Source organism: Nyctibius grandis, chromosome 9 (genome assembly GCF_013368605.1).
Source record: "Nyctibius grandis isolate bNycGra1 chromosome 9, bNycGra1.pri, whole genome shotgun sequence".
In the NCBI taxonomy this organism is placed as follows: Eukaryota; Metazoa; Chordata; class Aves; order Nyctibiiformes; family Nyctibiidae; genus Nyctibius; species Nyctibius grandis.
Window position 1 is genome coordinate 26,637,883 of NC_090666.1, and position 19,760 is coordinate 26,657,642.

At 39.9% G+C, this 19,760-nt stretch overlaps 1 protein-coding gene across 1 annotated transcript in view; it reads left to right on the plus strand.

The window, feature by feature from the left end:
- The window catches only part of SPAG16 (sperm associated antigen 16), a 430,506-nt gene that overhangs the window by 194,121 nt on the left and 216,625 nt on the right, over positions 1–19,760 (plus strand). The window contains 1 exon segment of the mRNA XM_068408093.1: positions 12,791–12,934. Coding sequence (XP_068264194.1) covers positions 12,791–12,934 — 144 coding nt within the window.

Here is a 19,760-nt window from a genome sequence, read left to right on the forward strand (position 1 = left end):
TTTGAATTGAAAATTTTTATCTTGCATGACTCTTGAGTCTTTGCAGGTTTGTTCTGTAGATATCTGTAAGTCTTGAAAAGTGTCACATTTTTAACAGCATGAAGACAACTTTCAGATAATTCCTTTCAGGTAGCTCCTGCAACTTGTCTATAAGGCTCCCATATATATCAGAGAGACTCATGCCTACCCCTACCAGCAGTAATTTTTAATATATAACTGTTTACATTATTTCAAACTCTTTATACTTAACAAAGGCTAGAAACACTTTACTGAAAAATATACAGGGTCTGGTATGTTATAGTTTTTGGGTCTAGGAGGATGTAGAGAAATATGTGGCAATCCAGAGATTTGACCATGAAGATTATTATTCGCTGTGCGGTCAATGTGCATTACATGAAATATTTTCAGGTTTATTTAGAAACTAAATGTTGCATTCATTGATATAATATTAAGGTGATAATAGTATAAATGGAATTTGTCTGAGAGAAGGGTGGGAAAGCAGAATGAAGTCTCATATTTCTTCTATCCCAAGTTCTTTTTCACTGCACATGCTGGAAGTAGAAGGGAATCCTGAGACCTATTTCTGCTTTTCCTAAAGAAATGCGGATCTAGGTGTCTCTAAGGTTGTTTTCTAGTACCGAAGAGCTTTGCGTTTTGCTTTGCTCCCCGTAATGCCTATGAACAGTGAACTGGGGTGGGAGGAGGAAGGAGGGGAGAGAATTTGCCAAATATGTGAAATATTGCATAGCAAATATTCTGGAAATTACACAAAGGGCTTAGCTGTGCCCAGTAGGGTAATATTTTTCTCTGGGTGATTACACATAATTCCATAGCAGAGCCAGGAACTGCAAACAAAAAATATGACTTGATTCTCCTAAAACAACATTACTTTGTTCAAGTCTCATAAAACATTTCAGGAATTTTTAACTTTAGTTAATACTGTCTGTAAAGATTAATCCATAGAATTTTTAAGGAATGATATGGTAGAATCTATCAGTAAGTCTGTAATTCTGTAAATCAATCTTTTCTGAGGGTATTCTCTCTCTTATATAGTAAACAGAGCATAATATGCAGCAGGAAGGTGAAGCTGGCCTGATTTTAAAGTAAAGTTCAGCAAAAATAAAAAGAGGATAATTAACTGTTGTAACAATTTAGCAGAGCAAATGGTGGCTTTACTTGCACATAAGGTTTTAAAATATGTATTGCGTGCCATTCTAATGGATAAGTTTTAGTACAAACCAGTGTAATGGATTGGGCACAGGAACCTCTTGGTTGAACCCTGCAGCCTGCGTTTCAGTCTGAGATTTTGTTTAGGAAATCGGTTCCATTCAGTGTTTTCATTAGCAGTGAGGGTGGTAGAATGCAGAATAGCTTATAAATTATGCAGATGACACCAAGCAGTAAGGACTTGCAAATACCTTTCTGTATCAGATCAGTATTCAAAGTAAACTTGGCAAATTGGAGAGATGTTCTAAAATCAGCAAGGTGAAATTCAATAAAGTGAAGTGCCATATGATATATTTAGGAAAAAAGGATTCAGATACACAAGTACAAGATAGAGAATACCTGTCAAGAGAGAAAATGGGTAACAAAGTCCACAATTCATTGCTGTTGTAAACTAGGGAAATGTAATTCTGGAATGTGTGAAGAGGGATCTGGTGTCTAAAATGCTGGGTAATTATTCCAAATTAGGGTTAGTGAGGTCTGAGGTGACATACTGTATCCATGTTTGGTCATGACTTTTAAAGAAGTTCAGAATACTGGATCAGTTAGAGAATTGAATTTGCCTAATTTAAGACAATGTTAGTAACAACCATCTGATACAGGAAGATTTTAAGACAAAAGGTAGAGAGAAATTGTTCTCTGTATTCCTGAGAGAAGAGTTAAGGGAAATCTTTAGATTTAGAAAATACTTTTTGAAGTATGAACCCCAGAATCACAGAATGTTAGGGATTGGAAGGGACCTCGAAAGATCATCTAGTCCAATCCCCCTGCTGGAGCAGGATTGCCTACACCATATCACACAGGAACGCGTCCAGGCGGGTTTTGAATGTCTCCAGAGAAGGAGACTCCACAACCTGTCTGGGCAGCCTGTTCCAGTGTTCGGTCACCCTCACCATAAAGAAGTTTTTCCTCATATTTATGTGGAACCTCCTGTGTTCCAGCTTGCACCCATTGTCCCTTGTCCTGTCAAGGGATGTCACTGAGAAGAGCCTGGCTCCATCCTCATGACACTTGCCCTTTACATATTTATAAACATTAATGAGGTCACCCCTCAGTCTCCTCTTCTCCAAGCTAAAGAGACCCAGCTCCCTCAGCCTCTCCTCATAAGGGAGATGTTCCACTCCCTTAATCATCTTCATGGCTCTGCGCTGGACTCTCTCTAGCAGTTCCCTGTCCTTCTTGAACTGAGGGGCCCAGAACTGGACACAATATTCCAGATGCGGCCTCACCAGGGCAGAGTAGACGGGGAGGAGAACCTCTCTCGACCTGCTAACCACACCCCTTCTAATACACCCCAGGATGCCATTGGCCTTCTTGGCCACAAGGGCACACTGCTGGCTCATGGTCATCCTGTTGTCCACTAGGACTCCCAGGTCCCTTTCCCCTACGCTGCTCTCCAACAGGTCTGCCCCCAGCTTGTACTGGTACATGGGGTTCTTGCCCAGATGCAGGACTCTACACTTGCCCTTGTTATATTTCATTAAATTTCTCCCCGCCCAACTCTCCAGCCTGTCCAGGTCTCTCTGAATGGCTGCGCAGCCTTCTGGTGTGTCAGCCACTCCTCCCAGTTTTGTGTCATCAGCGAACTTGCTGACAGTGCACTCTATTCCCTCATCCAAGTCATTAATGAATATATTGAATAGTACTGGTCCCAGTACCGACCCTTGAGGGACTCCGCTAGACACAGGCCTCCAACTGAACTCAGTCCCATTGACCACCACTCTCTGGCTTCTTTCCTTCAGCCAGTTCACAATCCACCTCACTACCCGATCATCCAGACCACACTTCCTCAGTTTAGCTGCGAGGATGCTGTGGGAGACAGTGTCAAACGCTTTACTGAAATCAAGATAGACCACATCCACAGCTTTACCATCATCTATCCACCGGGTTACGTCCTCATAAAAGGCTATCAAGTTGGTTAAGCATGACTTCCCCTTGGTGAAGCCATGCTGAGTGCCCCTAATGATCCCCCTATCCTTGATGTGCCTAGAGACAGCACCAAGGACAAGTTGTTCCATCACCTTTCCGGGGATGGAGGTGAGGCTGACCGGTCTATAGTTACCCGGGTCCTCCTTCTTGCCCTTTTTGAAGACTGGAGTGACATTCGCTTTTCTCCAGTCCTCAGGCACCTCTCCCGTTGCCCACGACTTAGTAAAGATGATGGAGAGTGGCCTAGCAATGACTTCCGCCAGCTCCCTCAGCACCCACGGGTGCATCCCATCAGGGCCCAAAGCTACCTGGAGGTGTTATAGAACTTCATTCTCAAGGAAAAGTTATACAAACCTATGTTGGGTGTCTACACAACCCTTCCTTAGCCCAAGGTGGACTAGATGATGCCTTTCAGCATGTGTTTCTGTAATTCTGTGCAGGAGGTCCAAGTGGATAAAATAGCATGAAAAACTTTTTCTTGAAATGTCAGTAGAGCTTTACAGGCCACCCGGGGTCTGCAGCCTGCAACGCAGGGGACCATGGACTGGAGAATTACCGTGGTCCTTTCTGAATCTGAAATCCATTTCTCTCTCATACATACATGTCCAGTTATGAAGATCCAGAGGAAGAGCATGATATATAGTAACCAACTTTGCCTCAGTCCTGACCGGGAAGAAACTATTTATTCATGTACCATTCTTCCCACAAGAGTTTCCATTAATTCTGTTGATGGAAGCATTCTTCAGCATTACAGTACTGAAGTAGAGCACAGAGCATAATACCCTTCCCTGCCTTCAAAAGTGAGAAGGAAACACAGGAGGGAGACTGACCTTGAAAAGTTAATGCTTTGGTTTCTTGTTAATTTAGAAGTGTGAGTTGACAGTTTGATGCTCTAATTGCAAATTATATTTTTAAATATTTTCTTTTATCAACCTTAATAATTTAACAGAATTTACCAACTGGCAATTTTCAAGTAGTTTTTGTTCCAAACTCTCATGTACCACAACAGTGCTCCAAATCATCTGTGAAAAAGCTGCCATGCAACAGAAGACTTGGAATTGCTAACAGCAATGATGAAAACGAACTCAAACCAGGCCACAGGTAGAAGCTTTTGCAAAAGCAATCTGCATCTTTTCAAGTTGATCAAGCTAAAATTGCCCTTTAAAAAAGCAGTTTGTCTTTCACTACAAAGGAAGACAAGCTGTTATCTCAGTACCCAACAAATACTTAATGCACAGGTCAAAAAAATAGGCAACAACTAGATATTGAATAGGGAAAGTTTTATGCAAGTTTACCTGTGTTGCAAAGGGAGGTTCCCTTTGCCTTCTATGCCTGTGAAGTGGTTCACAACCTGCAGGTGCAGTGTAAAAATATATGGGCCTTTCTTTTGCCAAGGTTTGCGTGTGGTCTAGCCCTGGTTATCTATAGCCTTTTCCCTGCTGCTCTAGAGAGTTGTCCTGTGAGCTGTGATCTGTTTCAGAATTAGTTTCAAGACTGTGCAGATCTAAGCTAATCCTATTTTAATACTATTTTGAATGCTGTAATTTAATACTCATATGGGACTGCCTTTCGCTAAAAGCGGTGTAGCATATTTCTTAGAGGAAGTGATTAGTTACATGGTGATGGGCAGTATGACTCATGGTATAAATCATTTCAGGCGAGGAAGTAGAGCTTTCACTCCAGAGAGAAGATACTAGGAAGGGCCGTCAATGTTCTAACATTTTAATTGCATCTGCTTGTTTATTGCTACTTTTATTCTCTCTTTTTTTCGCTCAATTACTTCTCCGAAAAGTATGCTGAGTATCTAGTAAGTTGACTACACTTGAAAAATTGATTCAGATACATATTAAGTAAGAGCTTTTGAGCTACTGGAATCACAGGGAATGACTCCTGAGTTAGCTGGTTTTTTTAAAAGCACCCTTAGTCTTACAAAAAATGCCCAGAACTATTTGATCTGTCTATTGTTTTATTCACAGCTTTGTCATAATCTAAACTGTATGACAATATAAATTAAAAAAACAAAACAAAACAAAAAACAAACAAACAAACAAAAAACCCCAAAAAACCCACACAGATTCTGAAGACTGAAAATAAACAGTGACTTTCTCTATGGAGTAAGGTGGAGATCTGTTAGTTGCGTGCTGCTTTGGCTTAAGGCAGGTTAGAAATGCACTGTTTCTGTCATGGGTAACAGCTGACATTGTAGACTGAGTGATTTTTTTTGGCCAGCAGTAATTATCAACAACTTTGTAAGCAAAAGGAAGGAATGAATAAGTAAAGATTCTCTAAGAAGTGATTTAGATTCATGCCGGTTGTTATTGACAAGAATTCTAGATAAAAGGCTTAACGTTAGGCTGCAGAGGTTCACAGTACACGAGACTATAAAGACATAAACAATTTGCATGTTATTATATAGGTTCCAGAGAAATCCTCTTTCTCTCATCTGATTAAGGACTCTATCTTGAAAAGGATTATGTATGTTTTTAAGTTAATATGCTGTGAAATCATCAGGACTCCCAGCAGTGTGTAATTCAGGAATGTGTATATATCTTCAAAGGACTGAGACCTAATTAAAACACATGCAGATCAACAGGATAGTTTTGAATTTTTCTAAGATTTGATGTAGGGCCAAACTTTGTTAAGAAGAAAATTATTTTAGACTGGCCCAGCATGTACATAATTAGATCTAATGAGGTAAAACCTAAGTAGGTTACAACACTCAGCTAATACAAATTAATGCATTTTGATAATTGCATACAAAATGGATAAACGGAAAGTGATCAAAGACAGAGCATCACAAAATGGACTTTATTAATTTGTCATAACAACTGTGTCTATATCTGTGAGTTATAATGACGTGTTTAGTACAATTATTTGTGGAGGTATTGTATGTTGTCTGGAGTGCTCACTTTCTGAAGTTGTTTTTTGTTTAAGTTTCTGGAAGACTATTTTCTAATTATTTTTTGAGGTGTACAAAGATCTGATGGGCAGTCTAGAACGTTAACTTTAGGTATGTTGAGATCGTAGCAAGTTTTCTCCATCCCAAATCCTGAGACCTAGGAGTGTGGGAAGCAGCCAGGAATTTCACTAGACAGGATAGAGATTTTTAAGCATTGCTGTGAGTGAGATCTATCACTGACTTCCAGACCAGCATTTACATAAATGAAACAAAAGGTGTGAGTTTTGTGCTATGAGTATTTTCCCCTACGTATGTTCTTTTTGTGATTTTTTTGCTTTATCCTTTTTTAATTTGTTTTAGCTCTTATTTTGTCTTTTGAAAGCATTTTTCCCTCTTCCATTTTATCATGAAAAGATTAATTTTAAGGCCTCAAACAGGAATGTAGAGCTTTTTAGTTATGCTACCTTTGCATAATAAAACCCTGAATTAAATGTCAGGGTTATAATTATTGCTGAAGTAGGCTGGCAGGTGAGACTGGGTAACTCAAGCCAAGATAAAAAGGTGGTAGAAATAACTATATTACAGAGATGTTGTTCAAAGAAGACATATTAGGATAAGTTGTAGTGGGCAAAATGATTGATTAGGCTTTTGTGTTGTGTTTGGTTTTAATTTATTGGTGGGTTAATCTTGGCTGAGGGCCAAATGCCCACCCAACCACTCGCTCACTCCCCTTCTTCAACAGGGCAAGAGAAAATAGGCTGAGAAAGCACATGGCTCGAGATAAAGACCAATTACTGTCCTGAGCAAAACAGACTTGACTTGGGGAAAATTGATTTAATTTATTGGCAATTAAAATAGATGTGGGTAGTGAGAAACAAAGATAAATGTGAAAGCAGCACCTTTCCTCCCCCCCACCCTGCACAGCTCCGTTTCACTCCCTCGCTGCGGACCCCTTGGCCCTTCCATGAGGGGTGGCGGGGCACGTCCAGCGCGCAGCAGTTTCTCTCTGCTGCTCCTTCCTCCTCGTGTTTTTTCTTGCTCCGACATGGGTTCTCCCATGGCTGCAGACCTTCAGGAAACCTCTGCACCAGCGTGGGCTCTCCATGGGCCACAATTCCTGTCAGAAAAATCATCTCCAGCAGAGGCTCTCCGCAGGCTGCAGGCAGTAACCTGCCTCAGCACCCTGGCGCTCCTCCTTCTGCTTCTCTGACCTTGGTGCTTCCCACTCTTTTTATTCCCTTCTACTCCCTCTGTCCAGCATTTTCTGCCCTGTCTTTAATATGTTTTCCCAGAGGCACCCATGAGTGTTGCTGGTGGGCTCTGCCATCCCCTGCCTGCAGAGCCGATTTGAACCGGCTGGAGCAGGCTGTGTCCGGCACGGGGCAGCCCCCACCTCTCCTCACAGCCCCCTGCTGCCACTGCCTCCCTCTTTACAGCCTGTATAAAATGCTTCTGTTTGCTTCTGTTTTTTCTCACTTTCACCCCCACCATGCCGCCATTTTGTAGATAAGGAGGAAAAGAGCAGCTATGCCAAAAGGTGTTGCAAACAAAGGGATTAACGGCATGTTTTCCTGTCGCTCCCTTCCTGCTCATAAAGAGAAAGTGAAGGGATTTTCGTGACTGCCAGCTATTGCCTTTCAGTCCATTGTGAGGTAATAATCGGCTTTTCTCTTGATCTGAATTTTTTTTATGTGGTATTCCACCTCTTATCATAATTTTAGAGATTGACCTTGATTATAATTTGGAGTGCAGTTGTGGAGGTGAGGAAGTGGAGCCAATTCTTCACACAGAGCAGCCGCACCTGGGACCTCACTGCGGGGTGGTGGGCGTTTTGCCTCAAAAGCTGTTACAAACAGGAGGTAGAAAAATGTGGTTGGGACGTGTGATCTGCCCATCCATTGCTACAGAAACAGTTCCTAATGGCTTGGTTAACTTGTCTCGGCTCTCAGCACGACTGGTTAGTGACCATCAGAATTGGGACCGGAATAGTGTTTCAGTTTTTACAAATTTTTTAGATTTTTTTAGGACAGAGTCCAGCAATATAATTAAGTGTATGTGTGTTAACAATATCACTGATTTCAGTAGGGCTGTTGATGTCCTCATATTTAGGCACATGTTCTTGTTTGAGTCTGTAATCAGTAGCCATCCTCTAGAATTCAGTGCATGTTGTGTCCTTGCCTTCAAAACCCACTCTGCTTTTCCATTCCAACAGCCCTAGAGAGCCTGATGGTGGAGGAAGAAATACCTGCAATTTCCCTACAGTTTCTGTTACAAAAATGAGGTTTTCAGTCGTTTATGACTTCACCGAAATGTAACCAAATTTTCCTATGCTAGGTATCCGAGTAAGGCTGAATTTTTGTGTAAGAAAATGTTAACTAAAATGTTTCTGTGACCAAGAAAAATGCATTTGTTGCTTTTTCTAATCTTGGAGGAGCTCTGCTGCTCTACTATTTCGGAGCAGGAAACGCAGCAGAAGAGCTTTTTGGTCTGAAAGCAGCTACTGGCATTAAAACCAATCCTCTTTGCCAGTATCCGAGATTGCAAATAAATTTGATCAAATCATTAGGTTCTAAAAATTACATGTTGCAAGTGATATTCAGTACACTGCCGTGTTAGAATTTGGCAGCTAAATGCTCTCTATATTAAGAACATACTTTTCTGTAGAACTTCTATATGTGAAACAATAGAAAACTAGATTTTGTCCTTATTTCCGCCACAGAGCAATTGAGTGAGGCTAGATAAGTCACTTAGAGTTGTAATCTGGTCATTAGTTTTGCATTATTCATTCTGAGTGCCTAATTTTGAGACTATTTAGGTTAGGTTATTAGTTCTGGACTTCTCCTGTTCCTGCAGTCTCCTGAGGTCTGCAGGAAGCTAGTAAAAAGGCTGAATATTTGGTGATTTTGTGAAATATTTAGTGATTTTATGAAATATTTTTAGCCACTAAAATTATTTTAAAATTATAAGGGTTTTTGTATGTCTTACTGTCCTGCACCTGTGCAATTGGGTTTAACGTTTCTAAGGCTGTTAAGTCTCAGAAAAGGTTTGAGGTGATGATTTGTTTTATAATTGCCCTTCACATACAAGCATTGTCTGTTTTGGGCATCAGATGAACCGGGGCTCAGTAGGAACATTGCTACCTTAGGACTCGAAGGAACCTCAAGACACCAACCATTCCATTCTCCTAACCATGATAGAAGTAATCTACCTAGGTAATAAGTGATAGGTGTGCTGAGAGCTTTAAGAACAGGCTAATGATGCAGACAGCTATCGGTTCCAGTGTTTCAGAAACCTTATTGCCAGAAAGTTTTCCTTCGCATCTGCCTGAAATATCCCCTGCCTCAGTGCAGTGTAGTGTATTAAAACACACACACAGGTAAAGTTATGCAGACAGCTTTGGATACGACACTTTTTAACCTGAAGGTTGATTTTATATGTGTGAAAGTATCAAATGTAGTACATGCTGAGACTGAAAGTATTTTGCTTCTGAAGATATCATAGTTTTATTTATGATTTAGTCAAAATAAAGTAAAATAATTGATGATTGTTTTGAAAGCAAATTACTGGGAGTGCTATATATCTACCATGGCAAGTGCTGAAGAGATAAGGATGTCTTATGATGCCAGAATGAGTTGTGTAAACATGGGTATTTATATACTCACCAGCAGCAAATCTCTGAGAGGTTTTTTTTTCCCCTCTTAGCTGAGTCTCCCCTGATCCCACTTCTATCCCAGAGGAGGAGGAGAAAACTAATGTTCCTATCACACATGTTCCATTATTGATTTTCATTCCAATCTACCCAAAGTCTTCTGTGCTGGAAATAATTAGACCCTGTGAACAGAGATGAAGCAAAAATCTATACAGTGCTGGATTGCCAGAAATGAAGACAAGGGTGCCTAATTAATGTTGCATATAGAATGCCTTTTGGATGAATGGGCTTCCCTTTCACAGAAGCAGCTCAACAGTGGTTATGTCACAAATATGCTGTTAATTAAATAGTGTTCACTGTGTGCCTGTAAAAATGGCATGGAGGAAAAAGAAACTGGACAGCAGCAGCATCTTGCAAGATCTCTGCAATTATAAAAGAAAAGCCTGTGAAAAATAAACTTGTGGACTTCCCACTGATGGCAAGATCCTTTCTTCCATATGAAATTCACTTCATGGATTGTCTCAAAGCTCTTTAGGAACCTCTAGTCAGTGAAGAAGTTTGGGCATTTCGAAAGTTGGACTGGAAGTGTGTTGGGAGGGTTAAGGACAGGAACAATTATCTTAGGAGCTGAGGCTTAGGAGCTGATGAGCAACAGCACAGCTCGCATCCATAGGCAGCTGGGTAAGGGCTGTTCAGAAGGCGAGTCAGAATCTGGAGGAAGCCAGTAGATTAACTTTTCTTTGAGTGAAAGGTGGACTGAAGGCGATTTAGTAAGACTGCGTAACACGTCTTGGGAACTGAGCAGATATGTAGGAAGAATGTAAGAGAGAGAACTAATGGAAAGTCTTCACAGCAGGCATGCGCTCAACTAATAGCAGAAATATCTGGAGGGGAAACCTGGAGGGTATCTGAAATAGATAAAGAGAAAACGTAAGCTGTGTTTGTATGACACTGCTTGCTTGTTTGTTTTCTCCAAATAACACAAAGATACATTTGTTCCCAAAACAGAAGCATCCAGTCTTTTACCTGCGTCATAGGCAGGCCTGGACTGGGGATTAAGCTTCCTGCAGTAGCACGTGCTGTCCGTGGTTTTGCAGCGGGCATCCTCTCCTCCCTCTCTAGTCTCCCTGAATCCACTTCTTTCCTTGCCGTTCCCTCCCTACATCCAGAGGAGCTTAGGACCTTGTTGCTAGCGAGTAAAAGATACTCCTGCGCTGGTTTCATTTCTATGCAATGCACGGCCGGGTGCATGCCAGTGAGGAAGGGCCTCTATGTTTTAGAGGCTGAGAGAAGAGTGTGTGTAGCAGCCCTGATGGATTAATCTTCATAGTTATTAACCCACTCTGTGAAGCTTGTCTCCTTTTTAGCAGTCACCAGAATAACAATGCTATGTGCCTATGCATGTTGCAGAAACCAGCAATGTTATGCTGGGATTTCTGGTATGTCAGAGGTATCCGATAGCAGAGGGATTCTGAGAGAGTTCTCATCCTGCAATTTGCAGGCCACTGCCATGACTTCTTTCAGCCTTTAATTCTCTTCTTTTATCTCTATTCCCTCCTTGTTCTTCTAGGTATTTGTTGCGGCCAATCCAAGTGATAAAATTGCTCTCTGTGCATCTCTGGAGAATTTAAATAGCATCATTCTCTCCTTCTCTCTTCTCCCTATAGATGCAAAGGAAGTTTCTCTTCTTTAGGCAAAGATAGAAATTCTCTGTAAGAAACTAGAGAATGAGTAAAACCCAGGCTCCTTATTCGAGCAGATGAGTTCAGCTGATGAATCTATAGGAATCTTCCTAGACTGTGCCTTAAACTGCAAGAATAGATGTGTTTTCTGATGAAAATCTAGTTGACATAAATATGGTTTTAGCATGGATTTGACAGAGGGAATTATTTTTCCCAGTATAGTAGAAGCTGTGGTTCTGATTTAGGAATTTTATGAAATAATTTGAGTGCAGGAAAAAGGCACTATTGAAAAAAGGAGATTTTTATAATAGTGTGCCTTCTAAGACCTCTCTTTTCTTCCCATTTGGCTGCTTAGCATCGTCTCTCTCTACTCTGATTCTGTTTTAGTAAGCGTTTTTCTCTGCAAACTGTCGGCTCTGGTGCACAACTGAAATAGGTGCGCACACACAGGGTGTGATTCTTCTCCCCATCATTGCATTTTGATTCTGAACTCCAGATTTAATCTATTTAAATAATCTACTTCTGGGACTTAAGTCGACTCCCAGATACTTTTTGATGTTCAACAAATAGTAAAGCATTACAATAATTTAAGTCAAATAACCACATCCATATGAAATACACTACTTGTTATCTTTCTGACAGACTTATTTTCTTCCCTGGATCCATTTTAAGCTGCACTGCAGTTGCCAAATAAAAAGTAAACCGTTTTCAGTATAGGGGTGTGATAAGTGTATGATTTCCATTACGTCCCAGTGTGCTGCATAATAAAAAATGAAAACATGTAACACATTTTGAGTATGTAATTGAAATGGATTTTCAGACCTAGTCGCAGTGAATAGGTGCTAAAGTGATGGCAAAGACTGTAGCTCCTGGACTGTAATTATCATTTGAGTTACTTCTCAGTGGTAGGAGACTTTAGAGCTGTGGACACAATGAAAAGAAAATAAAGCAGAGAGTCCTTTTGTCCTTTTTCCCTTTGGCCAGCAGCAGCAGGCTGACAAGCCAATGCTTTTGGAGTTACTTTGGGTGTGGGAAAAAGTGATTCACATTGGTTCTGCTTGTTTTTATGTTATCCTGTTACATGTTTGTAAGAACATAATCTTACAAGGTATTTTAAAACATATTTGAGTGTTTTCATAAACTGGAACTTCAAGAGAGTGTGAAAACAATTCTAGTTTCACAGAAGTCAGTCTTGTTTTGTTGTTTTCTTCAGTAGCAGCAGAAACTCATCTACATAGCATATATTTTAAATTCTTACGAGCATAGAAAGCATCACGGCTTGTTCAGTCCCTCCAGAATCAGAGTCCTCTGTAGCTGTTGCCCTCAGTTAAATGAATCTCACTGCTGTGTATTTCACATTAAATGGAATTGATACAGAATATAATGTGCCTTTCTTTTCTGTTGTAGCTTGGCTTTACATCCCCAAAAAGGTGTTGTAGTCACTGGCAGTGATGACCACCTCTGGAAAATGTGGGCTTTACCTGATGGGGACATCATCATGACAGGTGAAGGTCACACTGATTTGGTTTCGGGCTGCTGCTTCCATCCAAGGTTAGTGCAAACAGTCCCCTGAACTAGCACTAATCCCTTCTGGGGAGTACTTGTTTGCTCTTTCTTTGTTCACTGGCCTGCTTTGATGACTTTCTATTCTCAGTGTAACCCTGTGCTCTCCGCTGAATTTCCAAACATGCAGATAAATGTTCCTCTGGCTTTCAGTGTGTTGACTTAAGATTGATTGCTTTTAGTATTTTGTACATCTTAAACTTTGTCCATGTGCCAGTGCACGTAACAAGGGATAATAAGCTTTTTATGTCTTGCTGTATTCATTTTCTCTGTGTTCATGCACTATAACAAACACCATTCCATTATTAATACTACAGAAAAGTTGTTTTCTTGTATTAGGCATTATTTGTGATATGATTAAGAGTATTCGAGTTTACCTAGAGAATATCAGCTTTCCTCCTTTCTCTTTATACAGATTTGAAGCCGAATTAATAAAGGAAATTGAACATTGAAAATAAGAAATAAATATTTAGGTTGCAAGGGTCATAGAAATAGGCCAAACATGAAGTAGTTTTCTTGGTCATTCTGTTGAAAAATAGAATGCCATTTTACTCTCAAAGAAAAAAAATTTCATTTGTTAAGACTAAGCTTCTATATGTTAAAATGATTTTGCATCAAATTTGTGAGGCTGCAGTTGTAATAGAGTTCTTTGCTGTGAATATAAGAAGTCTGTCAGGCTACTCACCTGAGGTTCACTTATAAAAAGAGCATTATTAAACCTCCAACCTTGTATTTTCATTGTATTTATTTTATGAAACATTATTAGCTCTTTCCTTAATGAGAAGGAAAAGTATCCTACTTAATTTCGTGGTTCCTCCTGATTTCTGATTTTGTAATGAGTTAGCAAACACACACACAATCCTCTAAACACAAGAAAATCCCCTCCGTGTTTCAAAACCTCAAGAACATGGAGTCATGCTTTGAGATGAATTAAACATGCACTTACTCTTTTCTTGCACATCTTTCTCCTGTGAAACATAGGCTTTTTATAAGAACCTTGTGTTTCACAATGTTCTCTTTTTTCATGTGTATATCCTGAGAAATAATTTTATCTGTTTAAAAGAAGAGACTAATATTTGACTTAAATAATTACATATAATACAGGAGGAGAGAAATGAAAAGCTCAGCTTCTTATTTTAAGATGGTAGGAAAATTTTTCTGTGACTGAATGACAGGTTGCAGAGTTTGTGAGCATGCTGGACATCCTAAGTCTAACTTGCAGGTAAACAGAATGCTGTCTTACCTCTTACCTGTTGTGAATATGAAACTCATCACAGGGAAAGAAAGGGAGATACAATTAGAAGAGCATGTTATCATTTATAAAGCCGCTGGGCATGCTAATCAGATTTCGATAATGCATTGTTACCATGACACCCACTGATTCAGAGACTCAAAACTATTTTCTCATTAGTCTCTGACCAGAATACAGTCCTTTCAATAGCCTTACCTATTTCTCGTTCAATTATTGAAATTAAAATGAGTTGAGGTACATCATTATTCTCGTGCAATATAAATTGACTCCTGCTGAATGCTCTGGAGTGATTCAAAAGAAATGCTGTTAAAATATTGTGTTCTGTTACTGGATAAAATATATATAGAGTGACAGAATACATTTAATCATACTTTTTTCTTTTTTTTTTTTTTTAATTAGGGGACTTCTATATGTCAGGTGTTATGGAAGTAAAACCAGTTAAATAAAAATGGAAAGTTCTCATAGAATTTTTCTGTAATGAAATGTAGATAACCTCTAGTTTTGTTCCTGTTTGAAAGATTTGAAATTATATTAATCCGAAAGTTGAGAAGAAAAATATTTTTGTGGCAATAGGCTATTAAATTGTGATCCACAAAACGGGGTAGAACTCCCATACTTCTACATTCTTTCCTTTATGTCCTCTGTTAGATCATTTCTCGTCTGTGTTTCTTCTCTCCATCTGTAAAATCAGTTTTAGAACAATCTCCACCTCTGGTCTGAGAAATATCCTATGTGTAACCACAGGATGCATGGGCATGCACAGTCACACACACAAGTTCGCTTTCATGTCATCTGTGGACAGCATTAGAATAATCCACACACTGACATTGAGTGTACTAATAATTTGAAGAGAAACAAAGCTAGAGCTATGATGTGAATTTAACTGGTGCTTCTGCCCACACAAATGACTTAAAATCCCAGAAATCCATTTTCACATGTTCACAGTGTGTTATTATTTGAACAAGGATCTTTCTCATGGTTGTCTTTGTGCCACCACTGTGTAAGTAGCGGTAAAGTCGGTAGCTGTGAAGATCTGTAATCTGTTATATAATCTGTAAGCTAAAGGTGCTGTTGGGTTTATAGGTCTTCAGCTTCTCCAAGAACAATGAGAGAATGTGGGTTGGTAGTAAGAACTTACCCATATACAATAAAAGGGTAAAGGTATGTTTTAGGCTCTGGACCTTGCCTGCTAATTAATATATAGTAGTGATGAGGATTGTCATTTGAATCTTTCCCAGTGCTGATGTACAATAATATCCTTAAGTATCAAAATGCCATTGAGTCTTAAGGGCAAAGGCCACTGAGTTTCTGAAGAGTTGTTGGATGGAGGAGTCTCATTTTTCCCCTCACTGATAATGTGCTTTATTCCATTATTATTTTTGCTTAAAGCCACATCTCCTTCACATTGGAGCAAAGTAGAGTGAAGTGAGAGTGTGTGGTTTGCTGAAGCTCTGGAGTCTGGTGGTGTATATTTTTTTTTACATTGTGCCCAGTGCTCTTTGGTCTGTACAATGGATCTTAGTCCCCCAGGTGTTCTCCTGACATGGCAGTGGCTCCCAGGACAATAGATGAAGGGGAGCAGACTAGCTCTGTGCCTATGAGGAGAGCAGAACAACTCTGTTGTGATGCGTTCTGCAGATCTGAGAGTAGAATTTTGCCTTAAGCTTTTTAAATAAAAGTAAAACTTCAAACAAGTCCCAGCATCTACAGAGTGCGGCAGCTGGAAGGAGGGAAGAGAACAGTGCTTCCTTTTTGAAGCTCGGGTGACAACTGGTCAAACTTCAAAAGCAAACATTATTTTTACTCCGGTCTGGCTAAATAGTCCTTTGCAGATGAATTAGCTGTTGCAAGCTCCTGTCACTGTTGAAAAATTTAGGAATATTTTCCAACTTATCTTTTACGTGCATGAAGGAGTGAGGAGTCAGAATGACTCCTGCCACAGTCATCCTCACGGGCTTCCCGTTAAAAATCTGGATAGCTGGAGAAGAGCTGTGTAGTGTACCTGTGGATACCAGGTGGCCCGAATGTTTGGAATAGCAGACAAAAATCTGCATTTTCTGCCAGTTTCCAGAATAAGCTGAGGATGTTAATGCTGCACCTTTAAGAATCATACTCTAATTACACTAAGATATTTCATGGCACATACTAGATTTATTTATCTTTATTACTAACCTTCCTGGGTGGCTAAAGAATCAAGCTCTGCAGCATAGCAGAGGTGTTTGTTAATGTCCAGTAAAATCCTGGTGAACAGTAAAATATTGTACACTTGCTCTGCATGTGTGCTGGTATAATACATAAGGCCCTTAAAATATTAATAAATATTAATCAAGTCAACTCTTCTAAAAATGTTTGTAGTCCTTTTCATGCAAGCGTTGTTTGAGTCTGTGGAATACACTGAATTTCTGATTTGGAAAGAAGTACAAACTGTAGGTTCTTAAAGCTATTTAAAACTTTCACTGAAAATTGTCAACTCCTTTGTAATGTCCTGTTCACCTGAGACAGAAGCAGAATTGCTTGTGTTCTTTTTGTTGCTGTTTCAACCCTTAGAGTTACTGAGGAAAGAAATGAAAACTGTTATCAATTTGTTTATTATACCAAAAACTACCACAGCAGTTATCTTGAACTGTGTGGATTTTCTTTAAGTTCTGTTGCTATTGGAAAACTAGAGGTGGGTATTGGCTTCTCAGTAATTAGGTAAAAAAAAATGATAGGGTAAGTACATTCATGCATCAAGCATCTTGAAAATAAGGGTAGTTAATGTTTGACATCCTAGAAAAAGGTGCCAGTGAGGGGATGCAAGAGAAAGATGAGGTGTTGGGCTAAAAGAACAAATCCATGTTCTTAAAGAACAGAAGCAGCTCTAGACTGTATCTCTGGAAGCTGAAGGAGATTATGTTATTCCGATGAAAATCTGTGGATGGATAGATGAAAAAAAAGCCTTGTAGAGAGAGGGTGCAGAAGGAATTAGCAAAATACATTGAGGATGGATGTGAGGACTCAGAGAGTGGTTGAATGGGATGAGGAGGGAACAGCGACTCCAGGTGGGCTTACATTCACACAAGAAGCTTTTAGGGGAGTTCTGTAGCACATCAGGGCAGGCTGTGGAGGGGCTGTGATTTTGTATCTCCGTGAGTGACTGGGGAGTTATGGGTAGTCAGCAATTAAATGTTTATGAATGCTTGATTTGCAGAAAGCTCTAAGCACCTGTCTCTAAAACCAAGATGTCTCCCAGCTGCATAAAGCCGAGCAGCACAAAATCACTGCTGATCTTATGTTGACCAACACATCAGCAGCCAAAAGCTGTGAAGTCTGCTCTCGACTTTAGCTATGTGACTTTAGTGGAAATTTAAGGGTCGAGATGGGAAACACAGGATACAGTTTGGAAAATCCAGTTGGATGCTCAGAACCTCTTCCAGCTGTAAAATCTGTGGTGCTGTGGGTGACTGAGCACTGTGGTGGCCTCTCGAATTTAAGTCCAAAATGTTGCTGACAATCCTGAATGAGAGAAAGAGGCCAGGATAGTGATATCTTCTCAAAGTTTTAAAGAGCAGTGACTGATAAATATGAACTTGTGGAATTAAGACTGTCAGAGTGGAAGTGATTTCCTCATCGTACAAAAACTTTTAAGGTTTAAAAAAGTAATTTCCTGACCAGAATTTAAGCCAGCATAAACTGAGAAAATGAAGTGAATTCTTGCTCCAGTAAGTCCCTGCTTTTATTTTTTACATCATTTGAAGTTTTTTATCATGTCATCATTTGGGCTTGTGAAGAAAAACTATCCAGAGATTAATTTCAGTGTGAAAAAAGGATAGATGGCAAAGCCCAGAGGAACTGTCGTCGAGGAATGGAGGGAGGGTGTGGAGAAACCTTTGAGGAGTGATGGGAGAGAGGGGCAAAATTCAGGAGGGAAGGCATTCACAGCAGGGAGAGGCAGGCTGGATTTCAAGCCAGCTGTGATGAGTTGTTCAGAGGTAACAGCCAGAATCTGACACTGCTCATTGCTTACTGTGTCTCAGAGGGTTTGTCCTTGGAGAAGGAGGGAAACGTTGAGGAGCAAAAATCAAGACTTGACAGCCTGGCAGGTACATGTACAATTTCAGAATTTCACAGTGGGCATGCTTTTGTAGTTTGAGAGCCTGTAGTGCTTTGATTACCAGGGTGAATTACAAGCAGGGAACATGCTTCTTTTTTTGTCCCCCACCTCTACAGCTCTTAGCTGCCTACAGACTGAACTGGTGAGGAGGGTCCCGTTACTGGTAGATGCCGATGTGTTGATCCACACCAATCTTCTCGCCAATTATAATATTCTCATGTATCAGTGTGTGGTGAGAAACATGTGCAAGGTATGAAGAGAGTCAAACAGGCAGTCTGACACTAAAAAGAAATGTCTGCTTTCTTTTTGGTTACATATTGCATATAATATTTTTTTAATAACTAAAACTGTACATGGCCCATGAAGCCTCAGCAAATGAAAAGCATTTGATGACATATTGAGTAACTAGGTTCTTTAGTCACAATAACAGGATAATATAAAAAATTCTACTGACATCAAATATATTCCTCCTCATACTTTAATAATTCCTGTTCTTAGATTTATTTTTATTTCTATGAGAAGAAACAGGAAGTATCTATTTTGCCATTTTGTTTAATGTGCTGACTTTCAAGTATTGATGCTATAGTTATTTGGTGAAACTCGGGAGACTTCCAGATCAAACAGTTACTGCTTAAATTACAATTCTAGGATCTACACATTGTTGCTACAAGCTAATGTTTGTTAGTTTTAGTTAAATACAGCAGCATTTGTCTGTAAGCTGTAATTTAACATTAAGTTGTGTGATTTGACTATGCTACTGGATGCTCTTTCTAATTAGAGACCTTCACATACACTGTTGGGGCTCTTCAAAAATCTGCCAACAGGAAGAAAGGAAGAGAGGTTTGGAGTCATTGATTTTAAAATGTTGGGTTGTGTTACCACCCATCTCTTAAAGCCACTGTCCAGGCTGGGTCAACAATCTTGCTAAGGTAGCACCATACGTGTTAACCCACTCAGGACCAAAGGAAGTTCTTTGAGATGTCGAGGAAGGAACAGGCCAAGAATTCAGCTCTGTCAGGGACTCTTTCAAGTTCCGTTATGGAAAAGTTTCAGCTGTGATGTGCTCAGATACCCTTCTGTTGTGCTCCACATTGTTTTTACGGTGGCGTTAAAGAATTGTGTGCATTTTCATGGGATTACTGCCCAATCCCAAACTTGTCTACACAGGCCCTGAGCCTCCCAGATAATTCACTGTGTAGGCACTGTATTGCTCTGCAATACGCTTCCAGTTTGTCAGCTACTTCCAGATGAGTCAGGAGTACTGAGCACACGCTGCCCAGGTAGCCTGCAGACGTGCAGCAAGTTCAACACATCCCAGAGATGCGTTCTGCCTGTTCAGGGAGCTGCTGGATTCATTGTGGACAACAGAGGTTTCAGTATACAGAAATCTGTGAAAACAGCTGAGATGGTTTCATGATCAATCACTCTTTAAATTATGGAGTACCATTAATTGCATCTTTCAGCCTGAG